The following is a 24,528-nucleotide window of genomic DNA, read 5'->3' on the forward strand; positions in this document are numbered from 1 at the left end:
TATATCCAACGGCTCACAAATTTTCACAAACTTTTCAAAAAAGTATAAATAAAAGAGGCTGTCTGACAGCCATGTCACGTTATACTTTTTCCGTATGATCGAAATGATTCGTCTTTGTCGAATTTAATTATTTCCAAAATTGATGACTCTAAAGAAAAAAAAATAGTTTTTCAGATAAACCCGCCTATATAAATAGTTCAACACTCGGTTTATTTCTTCTCCCCTCTTTGAATTGCCTCGTCGTCTTCAGCTTCATCGGCCGTTGCATTTCCCGGCGATAAGAGAGAGAAAGAGGAGAAAGAGTGAGCCAGATCTTCATCGTCGTGGTTCTTGTTTCTTCCTCGATCTCTCGATCTTCTGCTTTTGCTTTTCCGATTAAGGTAATTAAAACCTCCGATCTACTTGTTCTTGTGTTGGATCTCGATTACGATTTCTAAGTTACTTCAAAAGTTGTTTCCGATTTGATTTTGATTGGAATTTAGATCGGTCAAACTATTGGAAATTTTTGATCCTGGCTCCGATTAGCTCAACGATTCATGTTTGACTTGATCTTGCGTTGTATTTGAAATCGATCCGGATCCTTTCGCTTCTTCTGTCAATAGGAATCTGAAATTTGAAATGTTAGTTGAAGTTTGACTTCAGATTCTGTTGATTTATTGACTGTAACATTTTGTCTTCCGATGAGTATGGATTCGTTGAAATCTGCTTTCATTATGATTCTATTGATAGATACATCATACATTGAATTGAATCTACTCATGAATGAAAAGCCTGGTTTGATTAAGCAAGTGTTTTCGGTTTTCTCGATCAAGATTCAGATCTTTATGTTTTTGATTGCAGATCGTAGACCATGGCCGATGCTGATGACATTCAACCTATTGTCTGTGACAATGGTACTGGAATGGTTAAGGTTAGTCTCTTCTTTCTTACTTTAAGGATTCTCTTAATTTTGGCAAGATTTGATACAAGTTCCTTTGTGCAGGCTGGATTCGCTGGAGATGATGCTCCCAGAGCGGTTTTCCCCAGTGTTGTTGGTCGACCTAGACATCATGGTGTCATGGTTGGGATGAATCAGAAAGATGCGTATGTTGGTGATGAAGCACAATCCAAAAGAGGTATCCTCACATTGAAATACCCTATTGAGCATGGTGTTGTTAGCAACTGGGATGACATGGAGAAGATTTGGCATCACACTTTCTACAATGAGCTCCGTATTGCTCCTGAAGAGCACCCGGTTCTACTTACCGAGGCTCCTCTTAACCCAAAAGCCAACAGAGAGAAGATGACTCAGATCATGTTTGAGACCTTTAATTCTCCAGCTATGTATGTTGCCATTCAAGCTGTTCTATCACTTTACGCCAGTGGTCGTACAACCGGTTAGTTCATTATTAATGTCGAGAAAATGAACAAAGTTTTGTTTTCTGTTTTTAATGATTATGTCATATTGATCACAGTGAAATGATTTTCTTTAGGTATTGTGTTGGACTCTGGTGATGGTGTGTCTCACACTGTGCCTATCTACGAGGGTTTCTCACTTCCACATGCTATCCTCCGTCTCGACCTTGCTGGTCGTGACCTTACTGATTACCTCATGAAGATCCTTACCGAGAGAGGTTACATGTTCACCACAACAGCAGAACGGGAAATTGTGAGAGACATCAAGGAGAAGCTTTCCTTTGTCGCTGTCGACTACGAGCAAGAGATGGAGACCTCGAAAACCAGCTCCTCCATCGAAAAGAACTATGAATTACCCGACGGACAAGTGATCACGATCGGTGCTGAGAGATTCAGGTGCCCAGAAGTCCTTTTCCAGCCATCATTTGTTGGAATGGAAGCTGCAGGGATCCACGAGACAACTTACAACTCGATCATGAAGTGTGATGTTGATATCAGGAAGGACCTTTACGGTAACATTGTGCTCAGTGGTGGTACAACTATGTTCTCAGGTATTGCAGACCGTATGAGCAAAGAGATCACAGCTCTTGCCCCGAGCAGCATGAAGATTAAGGTCGTGGCACCACCCGAGAGGAAGTACAGTGTCTGGATTGGTGGTTCTATCCTTGCTTCCCTCAGCACTTTCCAGCAGGTAAAATTGGACTGTCATTTCTAAGTTTTTGCTTCTTGTGGTTGATTAAATGTAGACAACTCCTCTAATGGTTTACATTTTCTGTGTGTGTGTGTGTGTGTAATCAGATGTGGATCTCTAAGGCAGAGTATGATGAAGCAGGTCCAGGCATTGTCCACAGAAAATGCTTCTAAACTAAAGAGACATCGTTTCCATGACGGGATCACATTTCTTTCTATTTCTCCAATTTGTTTGTTTCAAATTTTTTTCCCCTTTGTCATTTGTGCACTATGTGAGAAACTTTCCGGTTACAGCGTTTGGAGAGATGTCTAAGGAGGAGCAGGTTTGAAAACCCGCTCTCGCTCTTACCTGAGGCACTAATCCGCGTTTCAAACTCAGCTTCATTCTCTATTCTTGTCCATTTGTTTGTTTGTTTGTAGCCTCTTCAAACTCGGATAAAAACAAAAGTTTTTGGACTATTGATATTTGTACTTTATTTGACAGAATTTCTGTGTTAGGAAGTATCACAACAAATTCGAAAAATTACCTATTGTTAGCCTAACATTCGAGTTTTAGAACAAATCAGTAAGCTGTTTAAACTTGTTTTTGCATAAATCGGTACATCGGTGCACCAAGTTCTGATAACATTAGTACTTAACCAATTGGTTTATTAGTCATGGACAAAATGTAGACTTCAAAATAGAAGATGATTACTGATAAATGTAAAACAGGCAATAAGCTAATCATTATACAAAATAAAAAATTTAACTGGGAGATTGTAGGGCTTTACCCCGAAGGGAGCCCTTCCAGAAATTCTCGAAGGCCCAAGACAAGCTTAGGCCCAGGAGGGGGTTTGGAAATAGTTTTCAACCAGCAATAGACGCGCCTCGGTTAGAACCTCATTAGCTGCGTCATTGCCCCAAGCGCAAAGATAAATTTTTCTCACCTCAAAGCCGCTTTATTTATACTCGACCAAAACCTATCATCTTATAACTTGTTTCCGATGTGGGACTCTGGCTTTTACCAATTTTTTCTTTTTAATTTATTTTTCTAGAAACCTAAGAAAATTTAGTTTCCGTCGCAGTCGCTGCCGCACCGGTGGAAAAAATGGCGACTACAACTTCGTCGGATCGCGAATTCGAGCTTGAGAAAGAGATAAAGAGGCAAGAGGTTTCGTTAGATGAATTGAGCAGTCTCTCTTCTTCTCGAAGTATCTACCAGAAAAACGGTAACCTCTTCTTCCTCACATCAGCCGAGAAAGCGAAAATCTCTGCGCAGAAACAACTTGATTACGCTAAATCTGAAATCAACAAGATTCGTTCGCAGAAATAAACAATGGAGATTTCTAGTTGCTGAAGATCCAACAAGGCTGTTCCTTTTTTTTATGATGTATCTCTGATTATTGATGCTATATAAATTTTCATTAGTTCGTGTATGATCTTGAACTATCTTGGAATTGCTTTAAATTACTTGATTTTGATATGATAATCAGCTAATTCTGATAGTAATTTTAATTCACCTTGAATTTACTTTGATCACTTTACATTTTGATTATCTGAATAGCTGATTCTAGTGTTGAGACTACTTGTTCTTGGTAACACTATATGGCCACTGAATAGTCAGGGTTAGTGCCTTAGTTTGGAATTATTCAATGGAACATTTTCTTTTACCTTGAGAAACAGAAAACATTTTCTTTAGGACAGATTTGTCAACTCTTTTGTCTAGCATTAAGATTCAATATCAGAATCAGAATCAGAAGAGAGATAATCATCTTCCTCAAGACTTGGAACTCAGTCATCATCCTCCACGAGAAGAGCTTCCAGTGCCTCGAGAGATTTTATCTTCCACTTCAAAAGCAGAATTCTCTGCGTCAATTCCTGAATTAGTTGAATGCTTCTTTTTCTTACTGAAAGCCTGAAGAAGAGCTCCACTAGTAAGCGACAGATTTTTGCTAGGTACCGCATCAAACCCCCTCTACATATGTTGGGTCTAGATTCACAGAGGCATTAGTGACAACTTCATGTGCTAGTTGCATTGCCATTCCTGGTCAGAGAAGTAAGTTAGCAGACGAGAGATCTTGATTTTCATCACACCAACCTGAGAGATATGAAAATTCAAGCAAATTAAGATCTTGTGAAATTACCTACACCCATGGATTTGAGTTAGGTTGAAGTGATTGAGTAGAGCTTCATCCTCAATTTTGGCAATTAACATATCCTGAAGTAACTACTCACCAGAGATGCAGCATATGGTAAGAGTTTGGCTGCAAAATGAATAAATACGAGGATGATGTTTAGCTTCCACGGCACAGAAAATGTGTTGTAACAATCATATGGACAATGCCTTCCTGCACATCCAATACCAATCAAAAATTTAAATTACATGACCGCAATATGGTTGCTAAAATAAATACAATACCTCACTAAATTCTAATAGCAATTAATCCGGATTTCTAGTAGGTTATGATTCTGCTACATCGGATTTAAACAGAGGAATTGATGCATAACTCTTACGTGTTAACCATTGAAATCAAAGTGGTAGAACATTCTTAGCACAAAACAAAGGTTAAATAAATGAAGCTAATTTTTTCTTTTATAATTTCAGGTTGGCTCCATGAATGTAATGGAATAAAAATCATACTAAAACAGAAAACTTTCTAGATACGCTAGGGTTGGATAATCTCGCTCTTATCTTCTTCTCTTCGTCAATCGATTCTCTTCTCCACTCTTCTGGAGAAGCTCTTGCTTATAACATAGTGATATCTGCATTTGACGTTCTCATGTCGAATGCTTCCGCCAAGAAGAAGAGAAAACTCGAGGAAACCGTAGATACGCCACCGACTAGGGTTGATGACAAAACCCTAGTTCTTATTTCTGATTCGAAAAAACCCAAATCAGATAGGGTTACCAAACTGAAGAGCAAAATTGGGTTGCTGAAGAAGAAGCCAAGTGATTTCGATCCGGAAAAGTGTCTTGTTGGGAGAAACGGGAGAGAGTTCCGTTTATGTTTCTCTCCTTAGCTTTTGATCTGATTGCAGCTGAAAGTGGCAGGATTGTCATCACTCATATTCTGTGTAACATGTTGAGAACCGTTATCGCCACTACTCCTGATGATTTGCTACCTACTGTTTATCTTGCTGCAAATGAGATTGCCCCTGCTCATGAAGGTATTAAATTGGGAATGGGTAAGGGTTCCTACATTATTAAGGCAATCTCTGAAGCTTTTGGTAGAACTGAGTCCCACGTTGAGCAGCAATATACGCAACTGGGAGACTTGGGGCTTGTAGCAAATGGGAGCCGTTCCTCTCAGACTATGATTTTCATGCCCAAACCATTAACTGTTGTCAAGGTTGCTGATACACTTCGCCTAATTGCTAAGGTATTTTAGACCATCTATCTCTATTTTTTTTACTCTAAAATAGAGCGTAGTAAAAATAGTTGCTCTGAATATAGAGCAATCCTCTCTTTTACTTTATTTTAGAGTGAGATACAAAAGTAGGTTGGAGAGAAATTTGCTCTATAATAGAGTTTAGAGGAGTGGGGTTGGTGATTCTCTTAGACACTTTCTTGTGTTTGCTTTAAATTTTCTTTCTTTTTGATTAGTTGTTGGACTATGTTATGTGTTAGGAATCTGGAAAAGGTAGTAAGGATAAGAAGAAGGATCTAATGAAGGCACTTCTTGTGGCAACTACAGATTGTGAACCTCTTTACTTAACTCGTTTACTTCAGGTATGTTAGATCAATTGTTACAAAAAAAAAAAATCTGCTCATTCCTTTGTGTTCCTTATTCCGTTACAATGCAGGATAATTTGCGGTTAGGGTTCTCACGTCAAACTGTTTTAGCTGCCTTGGGACAGGCTGCTGTATATAACGAAGAGCATTCTAAGCCGCCCCCAAATATCAAGAATCCTTTAGATGAGGTTTGCTTCTCAAGGATGTTACTTGTGGCTTTAGGCTCTATTTGCAGTATTCCTTTAGAGACGTCACAACTTACCTTGTTGTCTGTCCTTGTAGGCTGCAACGATTGTTAAAGAAGTATTCTCAATGCTTCCTGTCTATGACATTATTGTTGGTGCTCTTCTAACTAGTGGTGTATGGAATCTTCCTAAAACTTGTAACCTCACACTCGGTGTTCCAGTTAGGCCCATGCTTGCAAAAGCAACTACAAGAGTAGATCTCATACTTGAGAAATTCAAGGACACTGTTTTCACAGCTGAATACAAATATGATGGTGAACGTGCACAGGTGATCCATTGCTTTCTACTCTTATCCGATGAATGCTATTATTCGTAAAGCAAAGTTATTTATATGTGCTGCTACGTTTGGCTTTTCATCAATCTATTCTCGCAGATATATTATATGGAGGATGGTACAGTCGAGATATTCAGTAGACATGCTGAAAGAAACACTGGCAAGTACCCTGATGTTGCTCTTGTGTTATCAAGGTGCACTTGTTTGTTGTGTTGTTACTTGTTGAAAAAATTAGAATGAGCCCATATTTCTAATGAAGTTAGTGTAAATATCTTCTCTATACAGGTTAAAGAAGCCCACTGTGAAATCTTTTATTCTGGATTGCGAGGTTGTCACCTTCAACAGAGAAAAAGAGAAAATTCTTCCACTCCAGGTACCTCAATAGCCAGGCTTTATGGTTGCAAATATGAACATTCTTGTTTTTCTTCTTGTTAGCCAATGAACGATCAAATTAAGCTTAAGCTCTACTAGACCAGATTTTGGTGATTTGACAACAATTTTTTTTGCCAACATTAGTTTAAAGATAACTTGTTACAGTTACTGATAGTTTAGGTTTTTATATGTCTTGTTTTCTTTGTTTTCTTTTCTCAGACTTAGAGTACACGAGCCCATAAAAATGTGAATGTCAGTGATATCAAGGTTGGCGTATGCGTCTTTGCTTTTGATATATTATACCTAAATGGCCAACTACTTATCCATGAGAATCTGAACATTCGCCGAGAGGTAAGCCATATATTAGTAAATCGTAAAATGGTTTATCAGTGAAGCAACTAGTGTTGTGCAAATATGTAATCATTTGTTTGCACCTTGCTTCTGCCAGAAGCTACACGATTCATTTGAGGAAGATCTTGGGTATTTCCAGTTTGCAACTGCTCTAACATCCAACGATATTGGTGAATTACAAGAGTTTCTTAAAGCTTCTATTGACATAGGGTAAATATTCATATGACACTGCCTCATAATCTCTATGATGTTTCAATTCTTCATCACAAGTATGTTATTTTGGCAGATGTGAAGGTTTAATGATAAAGTCATTGTACTCAAATGCAACCTATGAGCCTGCAAAGAGATCAAATAATTGGCTAAAACTGAAGAAGGACTATATGGACAAGCAATAATACTCTTTTAAACAAAAAAAATTTAAAAGTTAAGATAGTAGAGTCCTTTACTAACTAACTCTAGGGTATATATGCTGCAGCATTGGAGATTCCGTGGATCTTGTACCAATAGCTACGTTCCATGGACGTGGGAAACGCACAGGTACAAACACCATTCGAAATGTGTAGATGATACATTTTTTTCACAAGTGATGTTGTTAACGGAAGCTATATGTATGCTCTCCTTATAGGTTTCTTTGGTGCATATTTACTAGCGTGCTACGATGTTGATAAGGAAGAATTCCAGAGCATTTGTAAAATTGGTCAGTCTAATGCACCTTGGCATTTCATTCTTTTTGTTATGTTTCTCAATTTCCTCTCCTACATTTTTGTTTACAAATTGGGCTAGTAGGTACTGAATTTTCTGATGTGGAGCTTCAAGATTTGTCTTCCAGTCTTTGCTCTAAAGTGATTGCTACTCCGAAAGTAAGATAATTATTTCTTCTCTCTAGCTTATTTGTTTGATGCAGTACCATATATGTTATGTTGCCTGAGAGTTCTTGCTGATTATAAACCAGCAATACTACCAAGTCGATAACGATCTCAATCCAGATGTCTGGTTGGAGCCCACCGAGGTATGCCTTATAGTAATATTTGTAGATAACGTACGTCCACGTTCTATCTTATGGGTCCAAGTGTATTGATGCAAAGCTAAATAATATGCTTGCTTGAAGGTGTGGGAAGTGAAAGCAGCTGACTTGACAGTTAGCCCTGTATATCGTGAAGCTATTGGAATTGTGGACCCTGACAAGGTTCAACATTAGCATACGTATTTTTTTTATATTTTTCTTCATTTGAGCTATTGCATTTACGATTGGACTTTTTCATTTTTCTGTTTGTTATGGTTAAAAGGGAATTTCTCTACGATTTCCTCGTCTAGTCCGTATACGGAAAGACAAGAATCCAGAGGAAGCAACAACATCTGACCAGGTGAAAGCTCTTCTCACCCTAACCACAATCATAGACATGACTAGGCTGGTTTCTGATTTTTGTTTTTAATTTATAAATTTCCGATGCATATTTTCAGATTGCTGAAATGTATCAAGCTCAGAAACACAATCAACCAAGCAATCAAGGCAAAGTGGACGACGATTGAACAACGACTGTAATTTGTTGTCGGAGCATCTTTCCAGACAAAATTTCTTTTTCATTACCAGTATGCACCCATTGTAATGAACGAATGATATTTGCGTGTTTATCATATTGCTTTTACTTTTCTTGGGCTCAACGTTTCCTTTTTCCTTTTTAACTTTTCATTTACCCATAGATCTATTCCAGTGGCCCGATTCCACAAAGTTTCTAGCTCAATTCTCAATCTAGCACAATAGAAAACAACCTAGGATCATCATTTACAAGCGATTTTTTTTTCGTTATCTCATCTGCCACTCAAAGGGCTAATCAAATGCTTGATGTTGTGAAACATTGGTCTTTGATATAATAAACTACGTATTCATTTCCAAAATAGTACGCTGATTAATGAGTTTAAGCTTGTTTAATTTGGAGCATTTCCTTGTCTCTATTCTTCTCATTCTTCCCCTTGGTTAGAACCCAATGACTAGTTTTTGTGTAGACCCTTGTATAGCTCTCCTTTGAGTTATAATGTATCTTTCGAAATACATATAAGGTATCGTTCTAAACCCAAACGTTACGGAAAATTCCGTAATGTCGCCAAACGAGAATCCAAGTAAGATTCCTCTTCATGTCTTTGATGTATTTGTCCTTTTAGAAATTGATCAAGGTATATAAGTACCTTCGGACTCTTAGGTTTATCGAGTTGGGTGACATTTCTCGGTTCATGCAGAGACATGACGCGTTAAAGGCTCTAAACCTTTTTCGGAGAAAAGAAGGAAGATGAGACAATCAGGATAAGTAGCCCACTTCTCCAAGAATGGATTGTAAGTGATCCAAACTTATATATTTCTCACAAGTTTTAGGTGATAACGTATTCTCTATGATTAAAAATGTTTGGTACGTATAAGCTTGAAGAGGAAGGCTTCCTAATCGAGTTATGATTAAAGAAGATAAGTTCAAGAGAAGATAAGCTCAAATAATATTAGGTACATGCGTTAAAGCAAGAGAAACACCTCTTAATATGGCAATGAAAAACATGGGATGAATCCGAGGCGGAGACTGCATGCCGCAAAAACAATATTCCAAAATGTTGCGGATCTGGCTCGTCGTGGTAACGGTCAACCTCGTCGTGGGAATCGTGTTGGCGCTACTATTCCTTCCAAGCTCGTGCTTATATATATAAATAAAATAAACCTTCGCTATGTTCACTTTTTAAAAGGGTTTGAACTATCTATACATACTTTTCTATATATACCAACTATAATCATAAGTCCACGCATTCATAGCACATTTTTAGTATTGAAACGTGAAATTTTTTAATATTAGGTAATAGAATTTATGAAGTCTTTTAAATTATAATCTAGTTAAACTTTCAAAATTCAAATTGAATTTAAGATAAGAGTAACTAATTTATTCAATTTGTTCTAAATCACCAATCTAAACTTTTCTGATGCAATTTCGTTTTTAGTGACTACACATCTTTCAATATTTAATAATTACTACGAGAATTTAAATAATTAAGAAAAAACAGATTGATAAAATATAAGCAAAAATCAAACAAAAAATAAGCAAAACATAAGTAATATATTTTTTAAACTCAGAAAGAATAAATTTGCGGATTCAAAGTTGACATTCTAAACAAATAGAAACACAAATATATAAGGCCATAATTTTGTGTTTGGCATAAGTTACTACATTAAGCTAATAAATTAATTTCATATCAAAATAACTTAATAATCTACATTGGTTTCTTATAGAATTCTGAAACTGAAGTTGTTGAACAAGCGGAGGTGGCAAAAACTGTGTTCCTTACCTCTAGGAACAGGCCTCGGTATCCACCAAAGGAGGAAATCGGATTTCGAAAGCCGAGAGCCGTGTGGTGGATTCTTGTGATCGCTTTGGAAGTGATCTTCATTGTTGGCGCCGTTGTAGTGACGGCTTGTGCGGCAAGCATCTCAAGTTTTCGGCGTAAGACCTTGTGGAGCTTTCCCATATGGGAATTGGCACTGACATGCGGGATAACCGTAGCTTCGAGGCTCATCGCTTGCTACTTGGTGAGGATCATCGGAGTGGTGATAAGGTGGATCTTCAGATCCATGCAGCTGACGGTTTATGTTCTCCATGGCCTTCAACACGCGGCATGGGTGTGGATGACTATGGTGTTTATCATCACACCTTGGTTTATTATCCTCTCGAATAAGGCGACAAAGGAGCAAAAGGTGGTGCTTCTCGTGTTGCTCCAGGTCATCACGGCGGTTCTGATAATCTCCACCTTGTGGTTCACGAAGGCAATCATCACAACGTGTTGTTCAGCGTGGTTCCACTTGACGACCTATCAAGAGCGGATCGAGGAGTCTCTTTTCAGTTGGTACGTCATCGAAGCACTTTCGGGTCATCCTTGGAGCAAAATACGTCATCTGTTTGACCCAAAGAGGACATCGGCTTGGGACATGAAGAAGATTATCATGGACCAAAAACACATTGGCATAGGCGTAAAGATCCGGGATGAATCCGAGGCGGAGACTGCCGCAAAAACAATATTCTGAAAGTAGCCAAGCGAGAATCCAAGTAAGATTCTGCTTCATGTCTTTGATATTTTTCCTTTTAGAATAAATACTCTCGGACCCATTATTATATATGTAATATAATATTAATTAAAATGAAATCGTTAACTTTCGAATGAAATATCAACCCGTGGTGTACCGCGGATCAATCTTTAATTGATAAACATATTACGAAAGTGCTGGACTAGAAAAGTTTTTAACTTTACAATGCCTTGCATACTATTAATTTTTCATGTATGACAGAAGAAACTGTTGAGAAACTTTTTCATCGAATGCACTTTTCATCCATGACTTATAATGTATTTTTCATATTAAATGGGATATTCAGACTGTACTTCTCATCATGGATAATTTTGTAACATACAACAGTTTTAATTAACATTTAATCATCTTTAGCGTAGACTGTTGAGACACAATTTAGCATAGAATACATAAATAATATTTTTCTCTTTAATTTGTTTAACGAACAATTACATCAACATTCACATTTTCAAGAATAATATAATCTAACGGGTTTTAATAAGTTGGTTTATGTAATTTAAATCCCACGGTTAGTAGTAGTAGTTTTGCTGGTGCTTCCTCCAATGTGCATCTCCTCGCTGCTTGAAGAGGATGGGTCAAGCCCGTACTCGCTTGTGGCACCGTATTCGCTACTTGCCCCGTAATCCCGACTTTCCAATGTCACTTTCCGAAACTTCCTCATCTCAGCACCATATGTGCCCATCTCATAGTCTGAGCTGCCTTCACCTCCGCTTGAACTCTGTTTCGGTTTCACACCATCGTCTAAGTCATCCAGCGAGGCATCACCCTCCAACGTCCTAACAATCTAGGAACAATGCGAAAAGAAAAGATCAATATGGGTTCCGTAAGAAATATCCAAAATCTTGTGAACTAGACGATCAATGAATAACTAACACCTACACTTTTCGTAGTAGTAGTAGTAAATTATGTGTGACGGTTATTATTACCTGACTCATCTTTGGGCGGCGACGACCAGAATGTCTTACGGCTGCAGCAGCACAAGCCACCATGCGTGCCATCTCATAAGGCTCGTATTGGTGCTCAAGGAATGGGTCAACCAATTCCCCATATTCTCCATCTTGCGCTACCCTCATGCACAATGGTCTCGCCTGCCAATAACCATGTACCTAAAACATGAAACTGTTTTCTTTTGTTTTTGGTATGAGTTTATATAAATGAATGTATTACATATAACTCACCCAATCGACTAAACTGTCTTCCATGTCACCACTTAGATCAACCGGTCCGCGTCCGGTTATGAGCTCAAGAAGCATAACTCCAAAAGAGAAAACATCTGATTTCTCAGTTAGTTTCCCACTCGATGCATATTCAGGAGCTAAGTATCCGAATGTTCCCATAACACGAGTCGATACATGTGTATTGTTGTCTTGGGAGAGCTTGGCCAAACCAAAATCTGCAACCTGGAGATTAATTGAAAAACAAAATATTGTCAAGAGAGAAAATTGTAATTACAAGTAAAGAGTAGAAGAAACAGAATTTTTAGGTCACTAAAGTATATACCTTGGCTTCGAAGTTATGGTCAAGGAGAATGTTTGAAGCTTTAATGTCTCTATGGATGATTTTTGGATGACCTAACCACAATTTTCAGGTACAAACATGTAAATATCTTTGGATTTATTTAGAGTTAAAGTGAAAAGATGAAATGAGATAAATCACTCACAATCTTCATGTAGATAAGCAAGACCTTTTGCTGATCCTAAGGCAATCTTGAGTCTGGTTGGCCAATCCATCACAGTCCCACTTTTCCCTATAATTCAATTGATTTTTTTATGAAAATTTTGTGTTAGTTTTTTTATAGGTCATAATCCTTACCAAGAACACAAGAAAACTCATCATTAATTACCATGAAGGTGGAACTCAAGTGTGTCATTAGGGAGAAACTCATAGACCAACAACCTCTGTCCTCCCGCATTACTGCAGTATCCCACAAGAGACACGAGATGTCGATGATGAACGCGGCTGATGATCTCCACCTCTGCCTGGAACTCTCTCTCGCCTTGCCCGCTACCCGCTTTAAGGCTCTTCACCGCTATCTCCTTACCATTTGGCAAGATTCCTTTGTGAACATATCCGAAACCGCCTTGTCCCAACAACCGGTCTTTTGAGAAACCTTGAGTTGCGGATGCTAGCTCCTCATAAGTGAATGTGCTATTGTTGAATCCCAGAGCCACTGAAGGGTGAGGTGGTGGTAGAGATGGAGCGTATGGACCTGATGAGAAATTTGAGCTCATTTCGCCGCTTTGGATCACATTTGCGCCTCCTGACACTGGTGCTGGTGGCGACGGCATTGGCTGCCAATTTCCTGGAGGTGGTGGTGGCGGTGAACTCACCCAGTTTGTTCCCATTGATCCAGGAGGTGGAGGCAGATTCACAATGTGATCATTTTGGTTGTAATGTTGTTGTTGTTGTGTAGCAGCATTTTGGTTGTAGTATTGATCACCCCCAGCTAAAAAACAAACAAAAACAAAAGTATGACAAAGGCTTAGATGAGATGTGATGGAAAAAAAAATAAGAATCGGAAACAAGTGACAAAATTTACACTTTTCATAGCTAAGAAGAAACTAGGGTAAAAGAATTAGGTGAAACTAAAGCTTACGAAATGGTACGGGCCGGGGTTTAGTTAGGGTTCAAGGTTTTGTAGATAGTTAGATGAGATAGTGATTTGTCTATTTCTTGGGCAACAAGAAACAAATTTAGGGTGCATGGTTTTTATATGTACATACTTTTTCCTGCGGGGTAAGCATTGCTTCCGTAGTACGGCATCTGATCAAGCTTTGATTTCTTCTTCTTCTTCCGAAAACAACAGACACATAACAAGATCATGACAATGAATAAAATTCCAGCTGCAGCCACAAGTCCTATAACAGCACCAATGTTCAAACCATCATTACTTGACGAATTTGAGCCACTGTTGCTTGTAGGCGGCGCCAGCGATCTTGGTTGCGAGTGAGAGCTATGGTCCGAAGTCTTAGAAGGTGGTGGAGGAGTATGAGACATGTTCTTGTTTCCTCCATCGCCGCTGCTTCCATCATTACCTTTGTTGTTCTCATTGTTGTTTCCTTTGTTGCCATTGTTGTCACTCTGCTGTGGCGGGGACGTTGAAGGAGGAGGTGGAGATTGTGATTGTGAGGATGAGTCAGACGGTGGTGGTGGAGACGACGAGGAAGAACCATCGGAGGAATTTTCCGGCAAAGGAGGAGGTGGTGATTCTTGTTGTTGTTGAGGTGGAGGAGCTATGTCAGGTGAAGATGGAGGAGGAGGAGATGTTGTTTCTTGATTGTCGGAAGGAGGAGGAGATGTTGTTTGTTGATCGTTGGAAGAGGGAGGTGACGGAGGAGAAGGAGGAGGAGGAGCTGGCGGTGAGTTCTCCGGGGATTGCCCCTCCGCCATTATCTCTCTCTCCGGTGGTTTCAATGTGAGATGAAACAAGGAACACCCAACTCTGTTCCTGTTCTCCTAGGAACAAGGAACCATTTTTTTTCTTTTCTCAAAATCTATTTTTAAGAAAGTTTTCGAATATTTCTTTTGTTATTTCTATATTTGGGGATTATACAGCCAGGCAAAAAGAAAATATTCACAACGACAATATTCCGTTACAGGCTAGATTTTCTGTTTGTAAAATGTAAATTTGTTTAAAAAATTGCTTTCGTTGAGAGTTGAACTCAAGACCTCCCGCTTACTAAACGGGTGCTCTAACCAACTGAGCTACGAGAGCTATTTGTTCTTTGCGTGTTCTTCAATAAAGATCAAGTACTCGTTGTTGGTCATCAGTCATCACTCAACAGTAATAATAACTAATAAGTTCTGTTGACAATGAAACTTGAGATTTAAATATCTCTAAGTTAATGCTGATTACAAGGCTATTAATATTAGAAACCCTAGATTTTCCACTGCCTTTTTGTTTTTATAAATACTGATCTAATTTTACCCGTTCGCATTAACTGATCACATCGACATTCTCGCTTAGAAAACGCAATAAAGAAAGAATGTTTTTTTTTTTTGTCGGCAGTTTACGTATTCACATATGCGCATGTGGAAGCAACAAAAAAAAAAAAAACTTTGGTTGATTTCATCTGATAAACATGTTATCTCTCATTTACTTACCCCTTATAAGTTCATACTCTTGATAAATTGATACGTTTTTAAAAATTTGGGTCACATGATGTACTCGCAGCAAAGATTTAGCCTAAATCCTGCTATAGAGGTTCACGCCATTGTTACTTAATCAAACCATCATTTGTGTTGTTTTCTTCTATGCAATGTTTTCGATGTCCCTCTTAATGGTAAGTGCGATAAGAAAACATATTCCTAATCTTCGTGAATCATTTTTGATAAAAATGTAAATATCATAAATAATGAAATGTAGCGGTTATACAAAAAGATTAACTGTGTCCTTGCCAAAAAGATAGAGTACAAAACAAGTTTGAGATGGGTTGATCTGGAGTTCACTCCCATGGAAGCCACAAACCCATGAGTTTTCTAAACTTTCTTCGGTTTGGCATTACGAACACATGTCGGTCAATTATCTTGAAAATGATCGGTACATGAGTCTTTGCTGATTGTCACGCCATAAGTGGTATATCGTGGCATGAGCTACTAGCATCCTTAGGGTATAAAACAAAATCTTCCTACTCTTTCTAAATCCTTGTTTGGTTTACCCTAAAACTTAATCCTATCATCATTTTATTAAATAAATATAGGTGAAAGAAGATAAGCAACTGCTTCATTCAACATGTGCACAACTTTTTCATAATGTTTTTCATAACCACAGATACCATATGTGTCAAGCTTACTTTCATCTAAGTGTTCTAACCTTGGCAAGATACTATTGATCATTACGATTAACTTTTAGTTTCTAATCATTATTATTACTACGTGTTCTACGTGTTTTATTATTTAAGGTATCCCGACCTTCCATCTAGATGGATGAGTCAATGATAGTTTATTTCTATTTCTAAAACCATTTTGAATCCAAATCCAAAGAAGAAAGGGTAACACCAATATGGTTTCATCGAAGAAGGAAAAGAAAAACCTTGTTCTTGTAGTATATTAATCGGTTTAAAACTGCATTTATTCTAAAACAACACTTCATTTAAAACGGATGGAGTATATCCCACGTAATAACAAAAATTCTAAAAACGACAACGATACAGTTATCTATGAACTAATCATATTTTCATTTTTATTTTGACTAATAATTAAATTGCTACGTCGATTTTAAAAAGTATACAACATAAAAATATACATTTTTAAAACTCAAATATAATTACGATGTAGATTTTGTAATTAAATCATTCAACACAAATTCTAAGTAACATGACCTTAGATAAAACATTTCGGAGCGATGATGCTAATGGAGGATGTTGGCACAACATCTTCTTGATTATTTGACAGACTATACTAAATCAAATATCCTATAACAAAAGACCAAACAAATAAAAAAAACTATCAATTAATTAATAATAATTAAATATATAGAAACTGATAATTAGCCAATCATATATTATTTTTTTATTTTATCTTATGAATTTAATTATACATAGATATACATTTGTTCTTGGAAGTTTTCCGGCGTTATATTTCTCAAACATTGTATGATTCAAAATATATAAAAATAACACCAACTAGTAAAAAAGTAATTGTACTCGCCAATTTAAACATATATTAATGTGTAGCACAATAATAAGATTGACGACACAATTTTATTAGATAAACAACAACAACGACAACATCAACAAGCACAACATGTAAATAAGAAGTTCAGAAACACTCAAAAATGAGTAGAGGATGAAGCTGGATAAGGATTCTTGCGAACGTACTTACGAGCCCAAACATGTTTGCCATCGATGGTGAACTTGTTTCTAAACCTCGCACTCACAATCTCATCCATCATCGACGCACACTGCAGTTTCATCACCATCTTCGCAAACAATGGCTGCTCGTTTGCTTCAACTTCTTGCATCTCTACCGCTTCTATCACTTCCCCGAATCTCCTAGTGAAGTAAACCCTTACTTCCGCTTCCGAGATCGGATACCCTTTTGAAAACGTCAGGAAAACCGTCCGATCATCTGCCGCCAGCACACCTTCCTTCTCTTTTACCTCCATTGTCTCTTTCTCTCTAAGGGCCTTTTCTGTTTCGTCTTCAACTGGAGGATGAGGACGAGGAGGAGGAGGAGAAGCAATTTTTACTTGTTGTACACTTAACCTATTAGATTTTTCTTGTTGGAGACTCAACCTGAGTTTCTTCATATCCTCTATGAATTTCTCTCTCTCTAAAGCCAATTGTTTCTCCCTGTTGATCCTATGAGCTGTCTCGCATAAATCTGAGAATGCTCGAGTGCAAACATCGGTCCAACTCTTTGTCACTCCAGCGCAAAAGTTTTTGCGTTGTTGGTTGATCAATCTGAGAGTAAACTTTCCTCCAGTAATACGTAAGAGCAATGGTATCATGGAGTTATCATCGTTGTCAGCAGCGAAGAACGTTGATGCAAACTCTACGTTGTATAACAAATTTATACACACACCGATTTCGTTAGCCACCGCGTCGACAAAAGCGTTTGGTAACGAGACAAGGTACGCGATTATGTCGCGGGCATAACTGGATTGCTCGAGGAACAAGAGAAAACACATGGCTAGAAACGACTGGTCAACGTCTCGGTTTAGATTGAAGACAAGACGACTGAACAAGGTTCTGTCGATTGTGTGAAAAGCATTGAACTCGTCTCGTGTCACCACAATTGAAGATAAAGGATTGTTTAAGACAGACGGATACAAAGGAGAAGCCATGACTGATTTTTTATCGATATGTGGTGGTGATGGGTGATGTTATCTATGTGATTAGAGAGGGTTTATAAAGAGAATCCATTGAAATGTTGAAAAGGTGTAATCATATTTTTCCTTAATAATTTGTATTTCATTCCTAAAGAGTTTTTGTCCTCGTTCATGTATCTAATTAATTACATACAACAGTCATAACCTTAAAGAGGCTTGGTATCGTTTTGGTGTGAGACATTGTGACCCTTGGATCATCATCATTCTTCACCCATAACCCTTCGATCATTATCGTCATCTATCACCCTTCCCTAACATTTTTGTTTCTTTATGAAGGGAGCCTAAATTATTAAGTATTACTATTTTCTGACGCTTTACTGTTTTTTTTTAAATTAAGATAAAATATACAGGGTCAAACATTTGATAAGGATATTTTAATCTTGTCATTAAGGAAAATAAAATATTTGACTACAGTATAATCTCGATTTAATTAAATATATTAATTGTACATCATTTGATTTCTCCAAAATAAATTATATTTCATAAAGGTTTTGTAGTCAAAAATACTTATTTTTTGCTAATAGTTAACTGTATTTTTATTTATTTTTATAATTTAAGAATTAAATTTTTTATACTTTTTCGTATATTTCCGTACATTTCCTATCTTTTAAGTTATTTACATTGCGTTAATATAAATTAAAAGAAGAAATTTAGTAGTTAGTTAACTATAATTATAAAATGGTAAAAACCGATATTTGATAAAATAATATGTCATTGAACGAATTAGCAAATACGTATCGTAAATAAAATGTGTACGGCTCCGTACTGTTTTGATAAATAAAATAATATCAAACAAAATAATATTATTTATTTAAAAGTAATCACAAATTTTTTATTAAATCTGAAGATAAAATTCTGGATAAACCATAAGATTCTTTACCTAAAATAAAGGTCAAAGTTTTAGTATGAAAATAAATAGAAATGTTCTGTATAAGGTTAATTAGTTGGATATACTGATATACATACATTTTGTTAAAATCCATAAATCATCACCACTAAATATCTTTGAAAATAATATTATAAAAAAAAATGACAGGTCAGCAACAGTATAATCAAGGGGGCAGAGAAGAAAGAAAATAATCGGAAACAGCGTCTTCTCCATAAACCCAGAAAATCGCAGAGAGCTTTCTCTTGTCTTTGTACAGATCTCTCCCATCATCGTTCGTGATTCGATGCCTTCTCGTAGAAGAACTCTCCTCAAAGTCATCATCCTCGGTGATAGCGGGTAAGGAACTCTTTCTCTCTTTACATGTTGATTTAGTGTTTTTTCGATCAGTAAGTAAATACTTTTTCTGGTTTCGAATTTTTGAAGATTGAAGTCGAATTTTGTGTATTACCTTTTGATTGGATTCGATCTGAATTGGTGTGATCTCTTAGGTTGTTGATTTCTGTGTCTTCTGGATTTAATTGTTCTGTAGTTACTTGGAATTGAATTGTGAAGTGATGATTAGAGATTGGATTAGTTCTCGTGGGAAGGTTTGTAATCACATGAAAGATTAGTAGAATTAGTCTCAAGTAATGATGCTGCTATCTTAAGGTCATGTCTGATTTTTCTCTCAGTATGATTCAGATTTGGTGTTCTTGTTGTCTACTGGAAAGATTGAATAGTGAATCTTGTATCATATTCAACATTTGTATTATCCTTCTGTTGGAATTTGCAATCTTTTATAAGAAATCATTCGGTCTAGTGTTCGCAATCAAGTAAGAATTTGTTGTTAACCTGTTTTTTTCTTGGTGAGTGAGAGTGAATATGTTGTGAATCAGATATTGTATGTTGTGATACCTAGTGAAGCTGTTGAACTATGACTCTAAAAGTCTTATTGTTGTGTTTATCGAAGTTAAGAATTTTGAATTTGTGATTTTGCAGGGTTGGGAAGACTTCTTTAATGAATCAGTATCCTAAATTTTCTGTGCATGGAGTCAAGAGGATGCTACTACAATGTTTTTAAAAAAAAATATATGTGAATAAATTCTTTGGTCTCTGTTTTATGAGTAACAATCTTTCCTTTTGTCGAGTTAGATGAGTTTGTGTTTCTGTTTCACTTTAACAACACGCCTTTAGATATGTTAATAAGAAGTTCAGCAACCAGTATAAGGCAACTATTGGGGCTGATTTCTTGACTAAGGAAGTTCAATTTGAAGACCGGCTTTTCACTTTACAGGTTTGTTGTGGCAGCGCTTTATCAGTAAACCTCTTTTATTTTATTTTAGCGCAGTTGGTATAAGTTAGACTCCTTAGTGGCAGAGGAAAACTTGGAATAAAAAAAGTTGATAGTTTATGAGCTTCAGGCTATCTCTGCTTACCTTTGAAGGAAATTAAGCCCTATGTAGTCTTATCTTATACCAATTGACACTTTTGTTCTCTGGAATTTGTTGTGCGTCATTCCAATATTGAAACGCTTCATACTGGTTTCTAATGTGATTCTGCTTGGGCATTATCAGACTTAGGAAACATACAAAAAGGGGTGACCATAAGAGTGTCTTAGATTAAGAATTGATCCCAAGTACTATATATATTGCTCTCTTTGCTTGACCATAAGAGCTAAGGTCTTGCTTTTTTTTTACAGATCTGGGACACAGCTGGTCAAGAAAGGTTTCAGAGTCTTGGTGTTGCGTTTTATCGTGGTGCTGATTGCTGTGTTCTTGTATATGATGTCAACTCCGCAAAATCATTCGAGGATCTCAACAACTGGAGGGAAGAGTTTCTGATCCAGGTATAAATATATATAGATCTTACTCTCTCTTCCTAGTAGATTAAAGAGAAAGAACTTGGCTTGAAATTGCGGTAATTGTGATTTGCAGGCAAGTCCTTCGGATCCAGAGAACTTTCCCTTTGTTGTTATCGGTAATAAGATCGATGTGGATGGTGGAAGCAGCCGGGTGGTATGTATATAATCTCCGTGTAATGAAGAACAACCTTGAAATTTGAAGCCTCTCTGCATTGTTTCCAATCACTTTATGGTTTTTCAGGTATCAGAGAAGAAGGCTCGAGCTTGGTGTGCTTCGAAAGGAAACATTCCATACTATGAAACCTCAGCTAAAGTAGGCACCAATGTAGAAGACGCGTTCCTGTGCATAACTACGAACGCAATGAAGAGTGGAGAAGAGGAAGAAATGTAAGTTAAAAACATACAATCGCAATCATAGGCTTTGTTAATGGTATTTTTCTTTTCGGGTTGATGGGTCTCGACTCGAGATTATGTCTGAAACTTGTTGATGTTCGATCTTTTAGGTACCTACCAGACACGATCGATGTCGGAACCAGCAATCCACAGAGGTCAACAGGATGTGAATGCTGAAAGTGTTCATTTGACCTATGCTCTCTCATCAGTTATCCCACTCTGAGGTTTTTTACCATATTGTAAATCTGTTGTTCTGTGGTACATTAATATTTTAAAAATTTAGAACCCTAATAAATAAATAATTAAAAAGCCGAATTGGGTTGGTCGGTGTTTGTGGGTGGCCGTATATTATGGATCTCTCTTTTTCTCTACACTAACGTTATTTGTTGTCCACTACATTTATGAAAAGACTTAAATGGTTTCTTTTTTCATTCTTGTTTCTTCTCATACTTTGTCTACCTTTAAGGATGACTTATTTATAATTGATCCAATGTAGATTTGAAGACGACAACAGCATATGGATAACGGCATATTTTATGAATGAATAATATTATTCATCATATTTGGAGATAATGCATATATATTAGGGTATTATTATTTTTTCAAAAAGTTAGTTTTATTGTATGTTAATAGCTAATGAACAAATCATTTGAGAAAAGAAAACTATATATAATTAATATTCTCTTGAATAATTTGTTTCACTTTCTATTAACTTTTCGTTTATATAAAGATGTAGAAAAATAAAACTTTTCAAATAGAAGTTATTCGAAAAACAAAACAAAAAAGAATCTCCTTGAGATGAGGTTAACTCATATTGTTCATCTTTTTCCATAGGACACAGTTAATAAAATAAATTTTTGATAAGATAATTAATTAATGTCACAAAATAATATAAGAAACAAGACACGAAAGGCACAGTATATTGATTTATATATATCAAAACAAAATGTGAAGCAAATCTAATTTTCATCACACAAAACTCACTCACTCACATTAATGGTAACAAAAAAAAAAGAACAAAAAATCCCTTATAGCTAGGGTTAACATTTCTGCACTAAACAGAACATATTTAGTATACGTGTATAACACAACAACTCAAGCAGCTTTTTCTTTTCTTAATTAATAACATATACGTGCACGTATAAGTCGATCCATACATAAACACAAATTAAAGTCATAGATATCTATATGAGAGACTTCATTGATTATTCATTAGGATTGTGGTAGATGATGACAACAGATTTGGTGTCGAAATTCTGGATGAATCTCTCTTGTGCGGTCCTAAAAGGATTGTTGAGAAGCTCTTTGATTGGTTCAGGCAACGGTTCATTCTTCATCATCTTCTTCCAATATTCTTCTGCAACTCCTCCTGTTCTTCCTTCACTCAGATTCACAAACTATACCAACAAATATATACAACATTCAGATATATGAGATCTTAATTAGGGTTTTAATATAATTAAGGAAGAAGCTTTACCAGAAGAAAGCTTAAAAGGACGATGAAGACGACCAAGTAACGTTGCTGTTGCTTCATGTCTGCTTTAACTTTTGTTTTGAGGATTTTTTCTTGATCTGTGTTAATTCTTTAGGTGTTAAAGTTTATATATATAGAGACCTGTTTAGAGGAAGTTGTTTTCTTGGTAACAGTGATAATTCCCTCTCTTCTTGCATTTATTTATTTTATTCAATAGTACATTGCAAGGTCAACTTTGTGTTGTGCATATATATAAATGATAATATGTGTAACCTAATTTTGTTTAATTTTTCTTGTCTAAATTTTCAGAGTGGTGGGCCTCTTAAGTAAGGATTTTTGTCTATTCTTCTCTGGAGCAATCAACTATTACAGCTCAGATAGCAACACCACCATTTTTAATATGTATTAAGAATATATTACTTGTTTAATTGTATAGAACAAAGAAGAATTCTATAGATTATGTTAATGTAAAATACTAAAAGTAGATAATTCTATAACAAAGATTATAAGATTCAATAAAGTATAGGGACAAAACATATTAAACGTGACATTGGCAACTAGAATTCCATTAAAACTGTTTCATAACAATCTTCCCGCAAAGGGTTAAGCAAAATGACAAGTGATATAGCTCCATTGACAGAGGAAAAGAAAATCTAATTTTTGTGTAAAACAATTTTAGAACTATTCTCATATGCTAATATAAAACCTCCCAAAACGATGTTTTTTATTCTCTACTGTTAGGATTGTTGATTACATAGAAAACTTCAAGTAATAAATACATAGAAAGGAGTTTTGGTTTTCCTTTTAAATTTGGGGTCCCCTTGAATTCATTTTTCTTAAAAAGAATAAAACAAGAAGAAAATGTTGGCTTTTCTCCGTGAGAGTTACTTTAAATTATGAAAAAGACAGGCCAAAAGTTTTGTTTGATAACAAGATGAGATTATAAAAGTTGGATTTAACCTAAAAGAAAAGATCATAAAAGTGGGACAAGTGAAACGGGTCAACTTTCATTGTGTGTGCACATTAGCTCTACGGGACACATAACCAAAGTATTTTTAGAACATTGATTAATTTAATAATGTCTTATGATTTCATTATTGGTAGTGGGCTACTTATTAGTTGAAGGAGCCCATTGATTAGATCAAAATCTAAGTATACTATAGTCTATTGTGATTGATATGCAGATTCCGATTCTTCCTCCTAATAGTTAGTTTTTATGAAGTTAAAAGTTATAATGAAGTGTCATATCCACATCGAGTCCGAGATTTGTGTCTTGGACACCGTAGAATGACTAATTTCGTCCCCATGATGGTGTGTTGTCCAAACCCTAAACTAGACCGATCGATACTAAGTAAGTATCAATTTAGGAAGGTTTAATACCTTTGAATTAAAGTAGGTTTTTATTTAAGACTTGTAATACACATTTGTAGCTAGTTAAGATTTGTTAACAAATTTACTTAGGTTAAGAAATAAATTACCTTAGGGTGGGATTGGAAACTTGAGAGGTAGAGAAATGAAGAGAAAAGGAGATAATTATGTGAGAGGTCCCATTTCAACATTATATCTATGTGTCTATTTCGAACTCTTAACATATATCAACGAAATACTTTGGAAAACCCAAGACTATTTTATGTAGTAATGATATAGTTATTTTTGGTACTAATGGACTTTAAGAGATACATTTTTTTTTCATCAATCGAATTTAGAATTCAAGTTGAAATACAAAGAGCCGGCAATGGTCGTGGACTTTGTAGAGACATAAACCAGCGAGTACAAGAACAATTCTGGGGACAAAAACCAAACGAAGTAAACAAAGGGGAAAAAACTCAAACAAACCATCTATACTACAACCCGTCATTTCTTCTTGGATCAAAATCTAGCAACCCAATAAAAAAAACATATACAATACCTAAACCTTTGAAAATTAAAACAAATCTAAGACTAAGAGTTA

At 36.2% G+C, this 24,528-nt stretch overlaps 8 protein-coding genes and 2 non-coding genes across 11 annotated transcripts; 5 read left to right on the top strand and 5 right to left on the bottom strand.

Moving 5' to 3' along the window:
* The first annotated feature begins 111 nt into the window (after positions 1-111).
* Positions 112-2,651, top strand: ACT8 (actin 8). The gene is made up of 5 exons (NM_103814.4): positions 112-380; positions 841-910; positions 983-1,376; positions 1,473-2,086; positions 2,194-2,651. The coding sequence occupies exons 2-5, from the start codon at positions 851-853 to the stop codon at positions 2,257-2,259; spliced, it is 1,134 nt and encodes a 377-aa protein (NP_175350.1). The 5' UTR covers positions 112-380; positions 841-850; the 3' UTR covers positions 2,260-2,651.
* A 1-nt stretch (position 2,652) lies between these two features.
* AT1G49245 (Prefoldin chaperone subunit family protein) lies at positions 2,653-3,581 on the top strand. The gene has a single exon (NM_103815.5). The coding sequence runs from the start codon at positions 3,173-3,175 to the stop codon at positions 3,395-3,397; it is 225 nt and encodes a 74-aa protein (NP_564542.1). The 5' UTR covers positions 2,653-3,172; the 3' UTR covers positions 3,398-3,581.
* Positions 3,582-4,844: 1,263 nt separating this feature from the next.
* AT1G49250 (ATP-dependent DNA ligase) lies at positions 4,845-8,637 on the top strand (the record flags this gene model as incomplete). The annotated part of the gene is made up of 17 exons (NM_103816.2): positions 4,845-5,013; positions 5,103-5,443; positions 5,692-5,793; positions 5,868-5,984; positions 6,079-6,309; positions 6,415-6,509; positions 6,601-6,688; positions 6,913-7,038; positions 7,136-7,248; positions 7,325-7,426; positions 7,514-7,575; positions 7,664-7,735; positions 7,825-7,898; positions 7,991-8,047; positions 8,147-8,224; positions 8,325-8,402; positions 8,500-8,637. 17 exons carry the CDS (start codon positions 4,845-4,847, stop codon positions 8,566-8,568), a joined length of 1,974 nt encoding a protein of 657 aa, NP_175351.1. The 3' UTR covers positions 8,569-8,637.
* U4.4 lies at positions 6,514-6,666 on the bottom strand. Its single transcript, NR_139264.1, has one exon. It is a non-coding gene; the product is annotated as an other RNA (small nuclear RNA).
* Positions 8,638-10,181: 1,544 nt separating the features above from the next.
* AT1G49260 (mechanosensitive ion channel-like protein) lies at positions 10,182-11,279 on the top strand. Its single transcript, NM_103817.2, has one exon. It carries the CDS (start codon positions 10,640-10,642, stop codon positions 11,087-11,089), a length of 450 nt encoding a protein of 149 aa, NP_175352.1. The 5' UTR covers positions 10,182-10,639; the 3' UTR covers positions 11,090-11,279.
* A 154-nt stretch (positions 11,280-11,433) lies between these two features.
* PERK7 (Protein kinase superfamily protein) lies at positions 11,434-14,642 on the bottom strand. Its single transcript, NM_103818.2, has 7 exons — positions 13,873-14,642; positions 12,993-13,595; positions 12,810-12,896; positions 12,650-12,720; positions 12,328-12,549; positions 12,076-12,237; positions 11,434-11,933 (listed from the first exon to the last, which is right to left on the bottom strand). The coding sequence occupies exons 1-7, from the start codon at positions 14,537-14,539 to the stop codon at positions 11,646-11,648; spliced, it is 2,100 nt and encodes a 699-aa protein (NP_175353.1). The 5' UTR covers positions 14,540-14,642; the 3' UTR covers positions 11,434-11,645.
* Positions 14,643-14,790: 148 nt separating this feature from the next.
* AT1G49280 lies at positions 14,791-14,864 on the bottom strand. Its single transcript has one exon. It is a non-coding gene; the product is annotated as a tRNA-Thr (tRNA).
* A 1,854-nt stretch (positions 14,865-16,718) lies between these two features.
* On the bottom strand, positions 16,719-17,992 carry AT1G49290 (Rho guanine nucleotide exchange factor). The gene has a single exon (NM_103819.2). It carries the CDS (start codon positions 17,934-17,936, stop codon positions 16,920-16,922), a length of 1,017 nt encoding a protein of 338 aa, NP_175354.1. The 5' UTR covers positions 17,937-17,992; the 3' UTR covers positions 16,719-16,919.
* Positions 17,993-18,990: 998 nt separating this feature from the next.
* On the top strand, positions 18,991-21,855 carry RABG3E (RAB GTPase homolog G3E). 2 transcript variants are annotated; one of them, NM_001036084.2, is made up of 8 exons: positions 19,036-19,206; positions 19,849-19,875; positions 20,044-20,143; positions 20,549-20,695; positions 20,784-20,864; positions 20,952-21,097; positions 21,214-21,327; positions 21,600-21,855. In NM_001036084.2, exons 1-7 carry the CDS (start codon positions 19,154-19,156, stop codon positions 21,278-21,280), a joined length of 621 nt encoding a protein of 206 aa, NP_001031161.1. In that variant the 5' UTR covers positions 19,036-19,153; the 3' UTR covers positions 21,281-21,327; positions 21,600-21,855. The 2 variants fall into 2 exon arrangements, with proteins under 2 accessions (NP_175355.1, NP_001031161.1); NM_103820.4 differs by having other exon boundaries at positions 18,991-19,206; positions 21,214-21,781.
* Positions 21,856-22,012: 157 nt separating this feature from the next.
* Positions 22,013-22,809, bottom strand: AT1G49310 (uncharacterized protein). The gene is made up of 2 exons (NM_103821.4): positions 22,581-22,809; positions 22,013-22,500 (listed from the first exon to the last, which is right to left on the bottom strand). Exons 1-2 carry the CDS (start codon positions 22,635-22,637, stop codon positions 22,309-22,311), a joined length of 249 nt encoding a protein of 82 aa, NP_175356.1. The 5' UTR covers positions 22,638-22,809; the 3' UTR covers positions 22,013-22,308.
* Positions 22,810-24,528: the final 1,719 nt, after the last annotated feature.

The sequence above is a fragment of the Arabidopsis thaliana genome (assembly GCF_000001735.4).
Source record: "Arabidopsis thaliana chromosome 1 sequence".
Classification (NCBI taxonomy): Eukaryota; Viridiplantae; Streptophyta; class Magnoliopsida; order Brassicales; family Brassicaceae; genus Arabidopsis; species Arabidopsis thaliana.

Bases quoted from the DNA above. Each gene is read 5' to 3' on its own strand.
- ACT8 (NM_103814.4), top strand. From the start codon at position 851: ATGGCCGATGCTGATGACATTCAACCTATTGTCTGTGACAATGGTACT. The intron at 911-982 runs GTTAGTCTCTTC...TCCTTTGTGCAG, and splicing joins ATGGTACTGGAATGGTTAAG to GCTGGATTCGCTGGAGATGA. The intron at 1,377-1,472 runs GTTAGTTCATTA...GATTTTCTTTAG, and splicing joins CGCCAGTGGTCGTACAACCG to GTATTGTGTTGGACTCTGGT.
- AT1G49245 (NM_103815.5), top strand. From the start codon at position 3,173: ATGGCGACTACAACTTCGTCGGATCGCGAATTCGAGCTTGAGAAAGAG.
- AT1G49260 (NM_103817.2), top strand. From the start codon at position 10,640: ATGCAGCTGACGGTTTATGTTCTCCATGGCCTTCAACACGCGGCATGG.
- PERK7 (NM_103818.2), bottom strand. From the start codon at position 14,539: ATGGCGGAGGGGCAATCCCCGGAGAACTCACCGCCAGCTCCTCCTCCT. The intron at 12,721-12,809 runs GTGAGTGATTTA...AATTGTGGTTAG, and splicing joins TGCTTATCTACATGAAGATT to GTCATCCAAAAATCATCCAT. The intron at 12,238-12,327 runs GTGAGTTATATG...GGTTATTGGCAG, and splicing joins AAGACAGTTTAGTCGATTGG to GCGAGACCATTGTGCATGAG.
- AT1G49290 (NM_103819.2), bottom strand. From the start codon at position 17,936: ATGGCTTCTCCTTTGTATCCGTCTGTCTTAAACAATCCTTTATCTTCA.
- RABG3E (NM_103820.4), top strand. From the start codon at position 19,154: ATGCCTTCTCGTAGAAGAACTCTCCTCAAAGTCATCATCCTCGGTGAT. The intron at 19,207-19,848 runs GTAAGGAACTCT...GTGATTTTGCAG, and splicing joins ATCATCCTCGGTGATAGCGG to GGTTGGGAAGACTTCTTTAA. The intron at 20,865-20,951 runs GTATGTATATAA...ATGGTTTTTCAG, and splicing joins ATGGTGGAAGCAGCCGGGTG to GTATCAGAGAAGAAGGCTCG.
- AT1G49310 (NM_103821.4), bottom strand. From the start codon at position 22,637: ATGAAGCAACAGCAACGTTACTTGGTCGTCTTCATCGTCCTTTTAAGC. The intron at 22,501-22,580 runs GTAAAGCTTCTT...TTGTTGGTATAG, and splicing joins TCCTTTTAAGCTTTCTTCTG to TTTGTGAATCTGAGTGAAGG.